Source organism: Carex rostrata, chromosome 5 (assembly GCF_964058835.1).
Source record: "Carex rostrata chromosome 5, lpCarRost1.2, whole genome shotgun sequence".
Lineage (NCBI taxonomy): Eukaryota > Viridiplantae > Streptophyta > Magnoliopsida > Poales > Cyperaceae > Carex > Carex rostrata.
In genome coordinates, this window is record NC_135922.1 from 1992265 (window position 1) to 2008801 (window position 16537).

At 37.1% G+C, this 16537-nt stretch overlaps 1 protein-coding gene across 3 annotated transcripts; it reads left to right on the forward strand.

Moving 5' to 3' along the window:
• Positions 1-2548: 2548 nt before the first annotated feature.
• Positions 2549-6059, forward strand: LOC144554701 (putative amidase At4g34880). 3 transcript variants are annotated; one of them, XM_078303021.1, is made up of 6 exons: positions 2549-3191; positions 3317-3531; positions 3640-3882; positions 4300-4492; positions 4702-5028; positions 5474-6059. In XM_078303021.1, exons 1-6 carry the CDS (start codon positions 2556-2558, stop codon positions 5483-5485), a joined length of 1626 nt encoding a protein of 541 aa, XP_078159147.1. In that variant the 5' UTR covers positions 2549-2555; the 3' UTR covers positions 5486-6059. The 3 variants fall into 3 exon arrangements, with proteins under 3 accessions (XP_078159147.1, XP_078159146.1, XP_078159148.1); XM_078303020.1 differs by lacking the exon at positions 5474-6059 and having other exon boundaries at positions 4702-5278; XM_078303022.1 differs by lacking the exons at positions 3640-3882; positions 5474-6059 and having other exon boundaries at positions 2577-3191; positions 4702-5278.
• The last annotated feature ends 10478 nt before the right edge of the window (positions 6060-16537 follow it).

A 16537-nucleotide genomic window follows, 5' to 3' on the forward strand; every position in this document is an offset into this window, starting at 1 on the left:
AAGTCATAATAATTATGTCCAAAAATTTTATAATGACTAAATCTAACCAATTTTTAATTATGAAGCAAACCAAAAATTTTATGTCCAAAATGAAAAACTAAAAACAAATTTGTTGGTTTTCTACATTTGATGTAATTTAATATATTTCTTTAAATTGTTAATAAAAATTTATAGCTAGGGTTAGTATATGGGAATAACAATATTATATATATGTTTTCAATTTGTCATTGTCCATACATCAATTATAGAAAGAGGAGGCATCCACTTACAACAACTTGAAAGTTACAACATCTTACAATATCGTTTTTTTCATTTTCAAAGTTCAAATCGTCGATCCAAACCGTTAGATATTCAATCTATATTAAAACGTGCCTGGAGACCAAATTTTACATTTTTTGGAATTTTTTTGCTATTTATTAAGATGGGTACAAAATCGCTGTATTTATTAAAATTCTGCACCATTAAAAAACAGCGATTTTGTACCCATCTTAATAAATAGCAAAAAAAATCCAAAAAATGTAAAATTTGGTCTCCAAGCAAGTTTTAATATAGATTGAATATCTAACGGTTTGGATCAACGATTTGGACTTTGAAAATGAAAAAAAAACGATGTTGTAAGATGTTGTAACTTTCAAGTTGTTGTAAGTGGATCCCTCCTCAGAAAGAAATCCAGTACATATATATGTGTGTGCGCGTGCGCGCGCCCCCACCTTGTAGTACTAAAATGATTCTCAACATATATATATAATTAAAGTGATGAGAATATAAGAATTGGTATATATACAGCGCGCACAAAATCCATAGGCCAGCAGGTCCTTACAAGCACCAAGTGGCACTTCAAAGTAATGACCACTCCCAAAATTGGGTGGTTAGAGGGTCAAATTGAAGCATATGGCAGGAACATATAGTGCTGGTCTCCATCTCTCGCATTCATTCTGTCTGCTTGATTTGTGAACACCATTTTCATTATTTGTTCTAGGAATGCTACAGGCCAGTACTCTTACTCGACAAATGATTATTTGGGTTCGGTTTGGTGAGAACAAAAATTTGTAATTTGAAACTAATTCGGATATAATTTGGAAATGATTCGGAATTATCCGGATAAGAGATTTTAGTCCTGCAAGAGAGAAAAAATAAACAAACAAAAAATATGTTCTAGAAAAAATTCGTGAAAAAATTGAGAATAATTCGTAAAAATCGCGAATTATTCGGATTTATTTCGGTTAAAGTTCGGTCGATCGAATAATTTAGCATTCGGTTTGACATCACTCGAAAAATAAATTATTCACAAATAATTCGGAAATCTTGTGACTAAGTCCTACTCGGTGCCTCTCAATCTCATTTGAATCGTTGCACAAACACTACAGACCATTCCTACTCAGTGTCTCTTCATGCAAAGATTGTGGCGCTTAGAGACGCCATTTCACGCATAGTGACAATTTAGTGATTCATAAAAATATTTGGTGAGATTTAAAATTCATGATTCGGAAATAATTTGAGTATAATTCAAAAATAAATTGGTATTATAGATTGCGTCGGGCACGGAGATCTTAGTCACACATATACTAGGAAGTTTTTTGGCCCATTGAATAATTCGGATATAATTAATTTGTTAATAATTAGTAAAATTCAAGAAAAATTCATAAAATTCTCGAATAGTTTGGATATACCGAATAATACGTGGATTGATTTGCCAACAGCATTCGCACAACGCCATAGACATTACTACTTACTAGAGTTGTTTCCGTATATTGCAATGGGAACATATTATAAGAGAATGAAAAAAAGTTCTTATAGAAAATGACATATTTTCATAAAAAAATAGATCAATGAAAATAATAATAATTCAACAATATCTATGAATGATATTAAAATAAATTGGTTCTATATTCAAATTATAAATAAAAAATCAATTAGCATAATAAATTTCAATAAGAAATAATGTCCACTTTGTGCAAATTGAAGATATTATAGTAGTAGTTATATTATACACCTTGTATGTAATAAAATTAAAAATTTTAAATTAACATGGTTCATACTTTATTCCCACTTAAAATATTTTCTGAGAAATCATGTTTTTTTTTTTTTTCAGCTAGCTTATAGCTAATAGAATAGTAACTGACAAAAATGCTCTTTTGAATTTCAAACTTATGTTTTAGTTATAAAAAGTTAAATCACAACACATAAATTTAGATAGGCGCTAGTTTTTTTTTTCTGTAAAGAAAAAAAAAGAGTTGTAAGTTGTGCACCCTTCTCTTTTGAATGCTTGAAAACATGTTACAACTCGCTAATATTAATATGAAAAGAAGAGAGAGAGAAACAGAGAGTATAACTCAATTTTTTATGGATAAAAGGATCGGTATAGATTTCGCCAATCCAAACCACATATTTTATATCTTCAGAAAAAACAAAAATGTATCTAAATTCTCTGTAGCTTCACCATATGAGAAACATAGCATAAATTAAGGAATCATGGATAATGAAACTACAGAAAATCCGAACATATGTTAACATGTTGAAAACAACAAATTAGTTTGAATCGATGGAATTTCTACATGTGCAAAAATTCTCTCCCTTCTCGCCAACTTCAATCCTCCCCCTTAAAAAGGCAAACAACTGTTGAACTTTCACAAGTCATCAACAAACACTCCTTCCCAATGTCTTTCCTCTACCTTCATCGCTTCTCCTTCGCTTTTACCATTGTAACCCTCCTCTCCTTCTTCCTCCCCTTCTCTACACACTCCTTCGACTTCACTGAAGCCACTGTAGACTCCATCCATGAAGCATTCACAAACCGCTCTCTCACCTCCGTGCAACTCGTTCAACATTACTTTTCTATGATCCGAAACCTCAACCCGCTTCTTCGTGCAGTCATTGAACTCAACCCAGATGCGTTGACTCAAGCTGCCCGTGCCGATCTCGACGGGCAAAGGAACTGTTCGATGAACCAACACAGATTGCATGGTATACCAGTTTTGTTAAAGGATAACATTGGCACTGCTGACAAGCTTAACACTACAGCTGGTTCCTTAGCATTACTTGGTTCTGTTGTGAGTCGAGATTCAGGCGTGGTTAAACGGCTCAGAGAAGCAGGTGCCGTGATTTTAGGGAAGGCCAGTTTGAGTGAATGGGCTAATTTTCGGTCAGACAATGCACCAAATGGTTGGTGTGCACGGGCTGGACAAGGCAAAGTTAGTTAGTTTACCTCTCTCTCTCTCTCTCTCTCTCTCTCTCACACACACACACACACACCCCAACTGCACTTTGCATTATGCCATCAGTTTTTTTTATTTTTGTAATTTTGATCTGGGTACAGAACCCATATGTGTTGTCAGAGGACCCACACGGATCAAGCAGTGGGTCCGCCATCGCAGTGGCAGCCAACCTGGTTACAGTGACTCTAGGGTCAGAAACCGATGGTTCAATCCTCTACCCATCAGCTGCCAATTCAGTGGTGGGGATTAAGCCGACTGTCGGGCTCACCAGCCGGAGTGGGGTAATTCCCATCTCCCCTAGGCAAGACACCATTGGGTACTCATATATGTTTTTATTTTTCGTTTAAATCTTTGTTTATATTATTCTTTTTTGGTGCAGTATAAATATAGTGGAAAATTACTGACATTGTACAGACCAATGCAGCCCGATTTGCCGAACAGTAGCAGATGCAGTGTATGTATTAGATGCCATTGCAGGATATGACCGATATGATGCCGAAGCGACCCGAAAAGCAGCAAAGTATATTCCTCAGCGGGGCTACATACAATTTTTAAAAATTGAGGGATTAAAGGGTAAAAGAATTGGAATTCTTAGAAAAGGTTTCTTTGATTTTCGAAAGAATTCACTGGAGGGAAAAGTATTTGAGCAGCACTTCAGTATAATGAGGTAAGGCATGAAAAATTAGTGTTTCAATCAGTGTTTCACTTCAGTATAATGTATGTAATTAACATGAGAACTAAAATTTCAAATTGGTTAATTCTAAGCATACATCCAAGTTTCAATCAGTGTTTTTCTTCTCCATTTATATTTTTAGCTATGCAATTTAGACTTAAATAAGGACTGGCAAAGCAAGCCTCCATAAAACTTTAACTGCTAGCGCTAATTTACTCTTAATCCATAATTAGACGCAAAAAAAAGAAGCAAAGACAAGAGAAATAAAGCAGAGCAAAATATTGGTGGCTAAATTAGATTCAATTCTGGAGATCCTGGTACTTTGGAAATTCAATAGTGATTTGTCTATTTTACACATCATTTCGTTGGATTGATCTCATATGGTTTTCTTAATTTAAATGTAAATTTCAGGAAAAAAGGTGCAATTCTAATCGACAATCTTGAAATAACGAATGTTAGTGCAATCTACCAGCAAAGTGGCGAAACGCTTGCACTTGCTGCTGAGTTTAAAGTGGCACTAAATGAGTATTTGTCTAAATTGGTCTCTTCTCCTGTCAGATCACTTTCTGATGTCATATCTTTCAATGAAAAGCACAAAAAAGAGGTATTATTAATAATAGTAACCAATAAATAAAGTAAAAAATAGCAACCAGCCTTAAGTAAGTTCAATTGCACTAGGTATATATTTATTTCTTCAATCTTTGGTAACCATGGGGATTGGGGTCTGATACACGACCAGTATTTTCTGTGTCAGTATATAATTTTTTATTCATACAAGTACTTGTACCAACATATTATTATTGTGAATTTCAGGAAAAGATCAAAGAATATGGCCAAGATCTCTTCATCGTGTCAGAAAGCACGAATGGGATTGGTGCAAAAGAGAGAGATGCAATTTCCAACATGGCGCAACTCTCCTCGAAAGGGATCGAAACCCTTATGAGAGAGAAACAACTGGATGCAATAGTTACACCAGATTCATCTGTGTCTACGATTCTCGCTATAGGAGGGTACCCTGGTATCAGTGTACCAGCTGGATATGATGAAAAAGGTGTACCATTCGGTATTTGTTTTGGTGGTTTGAAGGGGTTTGAACCTAAATTGATTGAGATTGCTTATGCATTTGAGCAAGCTACTAAGGTCAGGAAACCACCTCATTTTAAATCACTCATTTGAGTAGCTTATGTTATGCATGTGTTTCTACTGAATTTTCTCCTCTCCTTTTAATTAAGATACTAATATTTATATTTCTCAAGAAAGAGAACTTAATTAAGTATGTCAATAATTTGTGAAAATTTGTCAGGATCTCAAGACCAATGTAATTTATATGAGTTTTCCAACAATTTCACTAAAAGCTTGTTCGTTTGACTTATTATATTTCATATGGTGTTATTGAATTTAGAGGGAAAGAAGAAAAATGATGAACAATTGTTCTTTATTGATTTGTTATGATCTTTATATAGCTTGTACATGGATATTTATAGTCTAAAATTCCTATGTATTCCTACTAGCCGTTGGGCTCATTCCTATTTTACAATTGCAGGATTTGTTGCCTAATTACACCCTAATCATATTTTATTTACAGATATCGAGCTAGGTACCATATTTGGATGCTAGCTGATATGTTGCCTAACTATGCCTATGATGAATATTTTCTGAGGCTATGATTTTATTCCTCAATACTCCCTCTCAAGTTGAGTTCGAATAAATTGACTGAGCCCAACTTGTCGAGTATGTTTAGATGGCTGGATTTGTCGAGTGCTTTGGTGAAGACATCTGTCAATTGGTCTTAATTTGCTTCTAACAATTGGGGTTTCTATATCTCCCGACTGTACTTTTTTTCTAATAAAGTGATAGTCGACCTCTATATGCTTGGATCCATACTGTCCGATCAGAATCCTTGTGATTCACGGGCACGCTTTAATATTTGTGCCAGATCAGATCGAACGGTATGGATCTAACTTCAAGATTTTGATTACTTGGGGGACATTTGGTTCGCGCTATAAGTCATTCCAGGGAATGTCATTCCATAGCATGCATCATTACCATGTTTGGTTCGCGCATGGCTATTACTTTAACATCCCCTGAAATGAGTCATTTCCATATTTTGTTCGTGTATAGCTATCACAATGGCAATGGCTATAGACATAACTTCACTATTTTTTAATTATTAACTAAGTAACGTTACGTTATCAAAAAAAATTTTATATATTGTTTAAAGATAAATTATAAATCAGAAATTAAATTTTTTTAGATATTTGCTCCTTAGTTTTTGAATCGGACTACTCAGGGATGCCTCTTTTATTATCCTTTAAATTTCATGTTTTAGTTGTACAGCTGGTTTTTTGTTGTGCTTTAATTTTTATGGATGAAATGAATTTTTGCCTACAGGCTGTTGGCCGAAAAAAAAGGTAACAACACAACTAACTCAAATAAGTATAAGTGCTTAACTACGTGTGTACTGTGTGGTACCAAGTTCGGTACCACTGTTACAGCAGCTCATAAATTAAATATATTTGAAATAAATAGACTTTGCAATCTTTTATTTGTAATATGTTTGTACAGACTTTGCAATATTTTAATAATAAAAGTTGGTGACAACTTTATCACATTTACAATAAAAAAATGAGGGTTCAAATGCCTCCATCATATCTCCATCTCTCTCTATCATTTTCAAAGTTCAAACAGTCGATCCGAACCGCTCAACCTAACCTCCATACTAAAATATGTTTGGAGACCAAATTTTATATTTTTAGGAATTTTTTTACTATTTTTTTAGATAGGTAGAAAATCAGTAAATCTAAACCATCTAAAAACAGTATTGTTGTACCTATCTAAAAAAATAGTAAAAAAATTTCTAAAAATATAAAATTTGGTCTTCAAACATATTTTAGTATGGAGGTTAGGTTGAGCGGTTCAGATCGACTGTTTGAACTTTGAAAATGATGGAGAGAGATGGAGGCACAAAAGCATGGAGGCATTTGAACCCTCCTCTAAAAAAATACACTTGCTACAAGAGAAACTATTCCATTCAAGTACAGTTGTGCATTAAGCGCCAGTATCATCCTATTATTTTGTTAGAAATGAATTAAACAGAGATTTAACTACATGGTGAACTAAAAACGCACCAACAATCCTTCCTGCAGAGGCAATTGTTTTGTCATTTCTACAGCCTCCTCGCTAGATATCTATGAACATGTTTGAAGAACAAAAATAAGAATAAAAGGATAAAATACACATTCCTAATAGAATGTTTGCCATTTCTACCACCTTAATTTTTGTTGTTTTCCTTTTGAAACAATCTTGAATTTTCCTGTCAATTTTTGCTATAAGGAAAACAACAAAATAAATTTTAAAAATTAAATCAAACAAGCAAAGCAGAAGGCAATTTTAAAAAAAAGGTAATCGAACTTTCAAATAAATTACCTTATTCCAAAGCTTTGTGTGCTTAATTAGTACAAAACCCAACCACAAAGTGTCCTCCTTTTTCTTCTTTAAAATCAATATACAAGTCCTTTTCAAACCCACAGGAGACGTGAAACTTTAATTTGCATTTTGACTGAGCACAGTCGAGGGCACAACCGTAATTTGTCCCACAAATAAAACATAAAGTATATTTAATTTTCTCTGATTTCCCATTTTAATTAGTATCTAAGTAATTTTTTTTTTGTGTTGGATTTCTCAATTGCAGAATAATTAGTATCTAATAAGTAATTTTTCTTCACCAATTTAATTTATATGTTGTTGTCACAACAATGTTGTGTATATCTTGAATTTAAATCTAAGGTTTAAAAAAAAAAAATCTAAGGTTTTAAATTATAATTTGCAGTCTAGCGACGAGTAAATCGTGGAAAGTATGTATATATCTCTTAAGTTGTTTTTATTAAAATATATATATATTTTAATTATCTAAAATATATATCTTATATTTTTAAGCAACCTTTGAGAACAATGTACATAAATGATTATAAAAAATATATGAAAGAGACATGATTTTTACAAAATTTAATTAAATACCTAATCACATAAAATAAATCATGGACGATGCAAATTAAAGAGAAATTGTACAAATATATATACGAAACTAAAGATAGTTTTAAGATTCAATAATATCTTATATTTGTTAGTGATTAATTAAGCCAAGTTCAATTAAACAAAAACATACAACATATGAAAAAAATTATACATCAAAATTCTGCATATATATCAATAATTTACAGTAGAACACGGACAATAATAAAATTATTTCATAAATTTTGTCCAGATTGATATAATGGGCCGAATTCCAATCCATATAATGAATTGGGCCCACTAAATAAATTAATTAATTTCGTCGAATAATTTTTACACCAAGTCCGAAAAATGGTCCTCTCAATTAAAAGCCGTTTTTTAAGTGAGTCCGCATACTCTGCATTGGAAAACAAAAAAAAATTGGGTCCCATCTATCAGACTAAAATTTGAGTTAGATGGATTCCGCGTTCATCTAATATGCTTTAATATTCGTGCAAATGTAGGGTGAAAACAGAGCGGATATAATTTGATACCTGAACTAGTTGTCTCGTTACGGCTCCGCCGCAATTTGTTTTTGGTGTTTTTTCGATGTCAATCCTTGGTGTTATATGCCACAACTGTTTTGTTTGACTGTGCATCAATTTAGTGCAATTTTAGGATATTGTTGGATATTTCAACAAAAGCCAATAGATAATATTCTAAACATTGGGTTATGAAATTAAAAGTTATTTTTTACAGTACTCAAGATTGTCAAGGTAAATCTGTTGTAAACAAATCTCAACTATATAATGAATTAATACATTTATACAAACAAAAACTATTTTTTTGCAGTAAACATATTTGAAACAACACCAAATATATATTTTTGCAGTAAACTATTTCTTTGGTGTTTTTGCCGGTAAATACTCTTTTCTTCAAGTTATTCCTCTACTGAATCAACCTTCTTGAAATGAGCTTCCTATTACACCAAAAACAAAACTAAACATTAAAATTTAGAGCTAATACTTATTTTGGGGTGAGACTACGGTACTATGCAGAGTGCACATTGGTTCGGGCTATGGTACCATATTTTGTTTTCCAAAGTACAAACAATCAATCTGAATTGATCAACATGATCTTCATATAAATTATGCACTTGTAGATAAAAAAAATTTCACGTTTTTACTTTCCTTTTAGATAGATAGAAAATCACTTGATCTGAATATTCTATAGACCAATCGGAAGTAGTGGTTTTCTGCATATCTTAAAAAATAGTTAAAAAATTGTAAAAAAATGAAAATTTGATCTGAATATTCTATAGGCCAATCGGAAGTAGTGGTTTTCTACATATCTTAAAAACTAGTTAAAAAATTGTAAAAAAATGAAAATTTTGTCTTCAAGTACATTTTCATATGAATATCATGTTGAACAATTCAGATCGATTATTTGGTCTCCAAAAACGAAAATATTGATCGGTACTACGGACCAATTTGTGCTATGCATTGTACTGTAGCATCCCTCTTCATTTGGAGGTAACAACAATGGCAAGAACAATTCAACATGGCCAAAAGATGGAAATTGACTAGATCAAAATAATTACAAGACTAGAAATAAAGACTAAAGAATACTAAAGAAAATGAACAAAAAAAATAGAAAATCTTCTCAAGTCTCTCTTCAAATATAGCACGCCACTTTACCTGTTGATCCTGATATAATTTAAAAATGTAAGGTCTAGCAGTGACAAGAAAAAAAATAGTATACATTTAATTTGAGATCCAACATATGCTCATTTCCGGTAATTTTTTTTATATAGAAATTATTATTAGATATTAAAGAAAAACAGAAAATAATATGTATCGAGTTTTCCAGTGGCATGGATGGATCCAAGAAAAAATTTCAGCTCCAAAAGAGCTGAGAACTCTGTGTGTTACTTGCTTTCAAAGCATGAGAGAAAACATCCCATGAAAGCTGAGAACTGATAGTACGAAACCTAAATGTTCCTCTCTCAATCCTTTTCATGGTGCTCTTCTGTTGTTACTTTGTTGTTAATGTAGCAGTTCAAATTTAACAATAATGCTACATTGGCAATACCGTGAGATTGAGGCATACCTTTCAATAGGCGCGACAAACAACATGTAGATGTATAAACATGAACATGTGCAGAAAATAGTAAGAATTTGAAAGCTACAAGAAACTTCTATGGCATTTGTCTGTTACTGCAACAGTGGAGACCTTTTTCTATTTTTTTTTTTTTTAAAAAAAAAATTTCCACTGGTGCTGTAGTGGTTAGTTATTTACCAATAAGTGTTCTCTGGTATGATAAAGAGGTCACTCGGAGAGGATAATATGTGTGCAAAAGATTTGATGTAAACTCTGTGTGTAAGAAATACATGAGAGTAATGTGTACGGAAAAGTAAATTATATTGATATTCGACCATATAGTATATTACATTATGAAAAATGTGATCACAAAAAAGGTGTTTACATCTCCAGAAGTAGTAAGAAGCCAACATATATAGCAGTGCAACTGCAGGAGAGGTAAAGCTTTAAAAAAAAGGGGGGGGGGGGGGGGGAAAGGAAAAATTATTCAAAGCTAAAAAGGGCAGAGGTTGTCAGACTTTCAGGTGAGGTCAAAAGCAAACATGGCATCTTTTGAAAAGGCTGTCGGTAAAAGATCTTTAATTTTTAAGAGAAGTGCTGAAAATTACAATTAACAGTTGGGTTAGTGACGTAGAAAAGGCATGTTCGGTTGAATTTTCAGACATTATCATTTTATCAATTGAGTGTAACTTCCAAATTAAATTTCATTACTATTGTCTAAGTGGCAATTTCACGACATATTTCTTAAGATCACCTCACAACTCACGTAATACTAATGCTTATCGACCTCGTCCAGTAACACTGTAGCAGAATGTAATATATGTGGCAGTATGGAAAATTTTGAGTAACTACAAATCATGGTTTATCAGTTCGTACGCAGCAAAAACTGATGTTGTTGAACTTTATACAAAAAGAAAATAAGATATTATCATATTCTTAACTGCCGTATGACCAGCTAGCTAAGGCAACACAGCTATCTAACTTAAGAAATCAACTCCTAGTCTTGCAAAAAAACATTGATTTATGTACTAAATGTGATCAAATCTGACTTTATGTTTCTTCTCATCATCTCTTGACGCGAAACTTTCATCTCCCCTTGTTTGCAATGCCCATCAATCAATGCAATCAAAGTCACATCAATCAATCCCCAATAGAACGTCGTAACCCGTGAACTTGTTACGTTATGAAATTTTTACAATTTAATTAGAATGATTTAAAACAAAGAATCGATAAATCATGTTAATAAAATAGAAGTTTAAACCTTAATTAAGGTTCCCCTAAATAAGTAAGTTAAGTGTGAATCGAAACCGCGTCGAAATTTCGAGATTTCGGAACTTTATAGGCTCAGTGCGGGTGGGGTCCATCCGCAGTGCGGGTGGGGTTCATCCGCACTAGGCTCGGATTTTCTTGAATTTGGTCTCCAAAATCGGCTAAGTAGTGAGTGCGGATGGGGTTCATCCGCAGTGCGGGTGGGGTTCATCCGCAGTGCGGGTAGAGTCCATCCGCAGTGCAGGTGGGGTTCATCCGCACTAGGCTCGGATTTTCTTGATTTTGGTCTGAAAACTTTCTAAGTCCCGAGTGCGGGTCAAGCCACCCGCAGTGCGGATGGGGGCATCCGCACTCAGGGTGATTTTTGCCCTAAAACTCAAATCCAACCTTCTCTCTCTCTCTCACTTCACCATTTCCCCATTATTTCGTGATTTTCGGCCAAAGAGAAGGAAAAGAGTGCGAGAACTTTCCGTTTCTTTCAGACTCCCGATTGTTGCGAGAAATTGAGTTTGGAACCGAGAAAGCAGCCGAGGATCTCTCCGAACCCTCCTATTTGGTATTTCTTTCTCTCCTTCTTTCTTTCGAAAACTCGAATTTTCTCGATTTCTCAGATTCTCGTTTTAAACCCGAGATTTGTGTTCGAATTGCTCGAGGACTAGTTCCTCTACACTCCTTACTAGTTTGTTTGCCAATCTTTTTCCCGATTTCTTCCGATTTATGAAATCTGATTTCTAGGGTTTTGTGCCAAAATTGAAAGTTGGCATAATCGTGATTTGATTTGCTTAACCCGACCAATTAGACTTGTAATCGGTAGGGTTGCCTCCTGATCGTGAATTTTTAGAACATTTAATGACTGATTTGAGATTTTGACCAAATTAGGGTTAACCAAACGGTGGATTGAATTGATCCGAGAACCAAAGTAGTAAAACGGTGATTGATTGTTACCAAAGTGAAATGGTATATGGCTAGAGGGTCTAGATGCATTTGTGCACCGTTATATGGGATTTTTAATAAGAAAGAAGGAACCAAAAAGAATTGATTTGGGACTGTACCAACCCTAAGTAAACGTATAGACCACTGAACCCGAATTAAACCAAGTAAACGTATAATATAGGTGTAGGCTCGGTCGAGCAAGATATCGCGAGACAATTCGAGACGCCCGATCCGTAACTAAGCGGTACGCTCATCAATATAAGGTGCGGGATTCTTGGACTTGTTTGATACTTTATTTTCAGGAATTAAACTGTTATTCGTTTGTCATGTTGAATGATTGATTGTTGCATATTTTGGAATTCATGCTGCATATTGATTCTTGCATAAATGAGAATGATTGAATTGTTTAGTTAAGGTTGATTGGCATGTTCGTATGGTTATTATTTGTTTAGTTCTATTAATTGTTCTTGTTGTGAATGAATCCGCCAGGCCGACCTGTTTAGGTGGCTGGATAAGGTAACGGTGACCTATCCGTTAACCTGTGTTTATGAATTTGCCAGACCGACCTGTTTAGGTGGCTGGATAGGGTGACGCTGCTGACTTATGCGTTTGACCTGTTAGAATTTGCCAGACCGACCTGTTTAGGTGGCTGGATAGGGTGACGCTGCTGACTTATGCGTTTGACCTGTTAGAATTTGCCAGACCGACCTGTTTAGGTGGCTGGATAGGGTGACGCTGCTGACTTATGCGTTTGACCTGTTATGATTTTGCGAGACTGACCTATATGTGTGGCTTTGATATATATTTGCTTGAGATTTAGCAAAGTTGACCTGTATAGGTAACTTTGATTCCATGTGATTGCATTTGTCAAGTTGACCTGTATTGGTGACTTGTAACCGGACATTAGGAAATGGTTAAGCCAAACAGCAATTGCAGATGGGTGTCTGATAAAGGGTCCAGCTTGGTTGGCCATCTGTAGGCGTCTGTAACCCTACAGATGTGGGTTTGATAACGGTTCAGCTCGAAAGAACATCTGTGGTTGCTACCAGTCATAATGAAATGAGTTAAGCCAAAATATATGTTGTGTTTTGAAATCCATCTTGGAAATTCCGTAAACTGTGTTTCAGGTTGATAAATTGTTGTCGAGCATTGGCATTCTGTTATTTCTGATTATATATATCTGTTTGAACTGTTATTGTTTGGGTTTCATTTTTGAATATAGAGTTTGATTGCAAGTCCAATAATCTAAACTGTGGCAAATTCGCACTGAGAATTTATTCTCACCCCCACCCTCCTGGTTATTTTACAGGTACTGGTGCGACTGATCCCGGAGAGGCACGCGAGTAGTAGGCCATAGTAGCTTACCATCTCAGGACCCTAGATATTTTGGTGTATAGTTTTAGGGTAGGCCTCATGGTTGGTATCCGGATGAGATACTTATGTTGTATTATTTACTGTCCAGACTGTGTACTCTGATTTTATATTAGAAACTTGTTTTGAATTGCGTGTTGTTTGGTTTGAATTGTTAATTGCCTTGTAAGCATACACGGCGTTGTATGCTTACGGCGGGGGACTGTTTCGACCCGTGGCCGCGGGGTGTGACAGCTCTCTTCGGTGGTATCAGAGCTCAAGGTTTAAACCTAACCAGACTGATAGGATACGTGAGTGGGGTACGTTATACTTGGGGTCGTCACGGCTAACGACCTGTTCGTTCTATGAGATACGTATATGCAAACTTAATAAATTATTCTCTTCTTATTTAAGTTATGGAAGGACGTCGCAGTAGGGGACGACCGAGAATCAGAAATCGTGATCCTATCCAGGATCCACAGAACGAGCCAATCGTTCAAGCGAGTGAGGCTGGATCTGCTGGGCCTGAGGTCCAGAGAGTTGATCTTGGACCTGGAGGTGTGCAGAACCGGGACCGAGATCTAGATGATAGATTGATTGCGGCTTACGAGAGAGGCCGCCAAGCAGAGAGACGTGAGGTGGCACCGGAGGCTCCCCGAGGAGGTCCGGAAGATTTTAGGAGGTTGTACGACTCCTTCATGCGCCTTAAACCACCTCAGTTTAATGGCACCGGCGAGTATGCCGCTGCTGAAGAATGGCTCGCGAGCATGAGTGCAAAGCTAGTTCTGTGTCGAGCACCAGAACAAGATATGGTGGAGCTGGCAGAGCAGCAGTTGGAGGATGGTGCAAGATTCTGGTGGGACGGAGCCCGACGTAGTTATGTCGGGGAGGAGGCCAAGATTCCGTGGGAGTGGTTCGAATTACAGTTCACCCGACGGTTTCTGAGTAACATCCAGCGAGAGGCGCTGCGAAGGAAATTCCTAGACTTGAAGCAGAGTGGGCGAGCAGTGGCGGATTATAACAATGAGTTCCTTGCCTTGTCCAGGTATGCGACTGATGTGCAGACTGATGTTGTGAGATACCATAGGCAGTACCTGGATGGACTGGATGGAGGGATATCGATGATCGTGGATACCCCTATGGCTACTGAGCTGCAGGCCATGATGGATCACGCCGAGCAAGTGGAGTTGCACAGCAAAAGAAGGAGGTCGGAGATGACAGAGAGGAATGTGAAGCAGAGGGAGGACCAAAACCGACAATTTAGGTCAAGGGGAGGACCGTCGACAGCTAGACCACCCCTGAGACAGTTCATGACACCTAGACCCCCTCCGAGACAGATAGCGACACCAGTATTTCGGCCGGGTTTTGTTTCAGTATGGTACAATTCGTGCAACCAGGCGCACTCTGAGATGGACTGCAGACGCCGTAACCAAGCGTGTTACACCTGCGGCAGCATGGAGCATTGGGCGAGAGAGTGCCCGAATGCGGCACTAAGGTTCCAGAGAGACAGCGGTGGCAGAGGGCCCATGGGACGTGGGTCTGGTAGACCACCATTTCGTGGTCGAGGTGCTTCTCAGACCAGCGGAGGCAGGATTGGAGGTCGAGTGGCTGCCCACGCGCTTGGTATAGCAGAGGTGGCATATGACACAACGAGGGCTCTGGAGGAAGGTGAGGGCTCGAAACCGGCTGATTCTCGAGCTGAGGTGATGACAGGTATACTTTCTATCTCCGATGAGAGTGCATATTGTTTGATAGATACTGGGTGTAGCCATTCCATTGTATCAAAGGCTTGGGTAGAAAAGTATAACTGGTCAACTGAAACCAATAACCAAGTCCTGAGTATTCAAACCCCTTTCGGTTCGACTGACCGAAAAATAACCATATGCCGAAACCGAAAAGTCAGAGTTGATGGAAGGGATCTCGAGATAGACCTGTTGGTTATGGAGATCACGGGTTACGACGTTCTATTGGGGATGGATTGGTTAACAAGACATGCCGCGACGATCGACTGTCCGCACCGCAGGATTTGTTTTGTGACAGCAAAAGGTAGTATGTCATGCATGATGAACTGCAGAAAGGTTGGAGGGGTAATACCATGCATTTCGGCTGGGGAAGTTAGGCATCTGATCGATTCAGGATGCACTGCATATTTGGCGGCAATAGTGTACACTACTGCAGAAGTTCCTGAGATGAGTACGATTCCAGTGGTGTCGGAATTCGTGGACGTATTTCCGGAGGAAATAGTAGGGGTACCACCGGAACGAGAAGTGGAGGTTGGCATTGAAGTGGTACCAGGTACGACACCAATTTCAAAGAGTCCGTATCGGATGGCTCCTGCAGAATTGAAAGAACTCAAGGCGCAATTAGAAGAGATGCTGGAAAGTGGGTTTATTAGGCCGAGCACATCTCCATGGGGTGCTCCGGTGTTGTTTGTGAAGAAGAAAGATGGTACCTTGCGGTTATGTATCGACTACCGTGAGCTGAACAAGGTGACCGTCAAGAATAGATACCCGTTACCCCGAATCGATGACTTGTTTGATCAGCTGCAAGGATCTTCAATTTATTCCAAGATAGACTTGAGAACGGGGTACCACCAGCTGAGGATACGCCCAAGTGATGTAGAGAAGACAGCCTTCCGTACACGCTACGGACACTACGAATATCTGGTCATGCCGTTTGGGCTAACGAATGCTCCAGCTGCATTTATGGATATGATGCAACGCGTGTTTCATGATCTGCTAGATTCAACCGTGGTGGTGTTTATTGATGACATCCTAGTATATTCAAGATCACGAGAGGAGCATGAGGTACATCTGCGGATGGTGTTGCAGAGATTGAGAGATCATCAACTATTCGCAAAGTTTTCGAAGTGTGAGTTCTGGCTCGAGAAAGTGGCGTTCCTTGGTCACGTGATATCAGGTGAAGGGTTGGCAGTGGATTCAGAAAAGATTCGGGCGGTGACCGATTGGAAGAGGCCAGAAACAGTTACGGAGATTCGCAGTTTTCT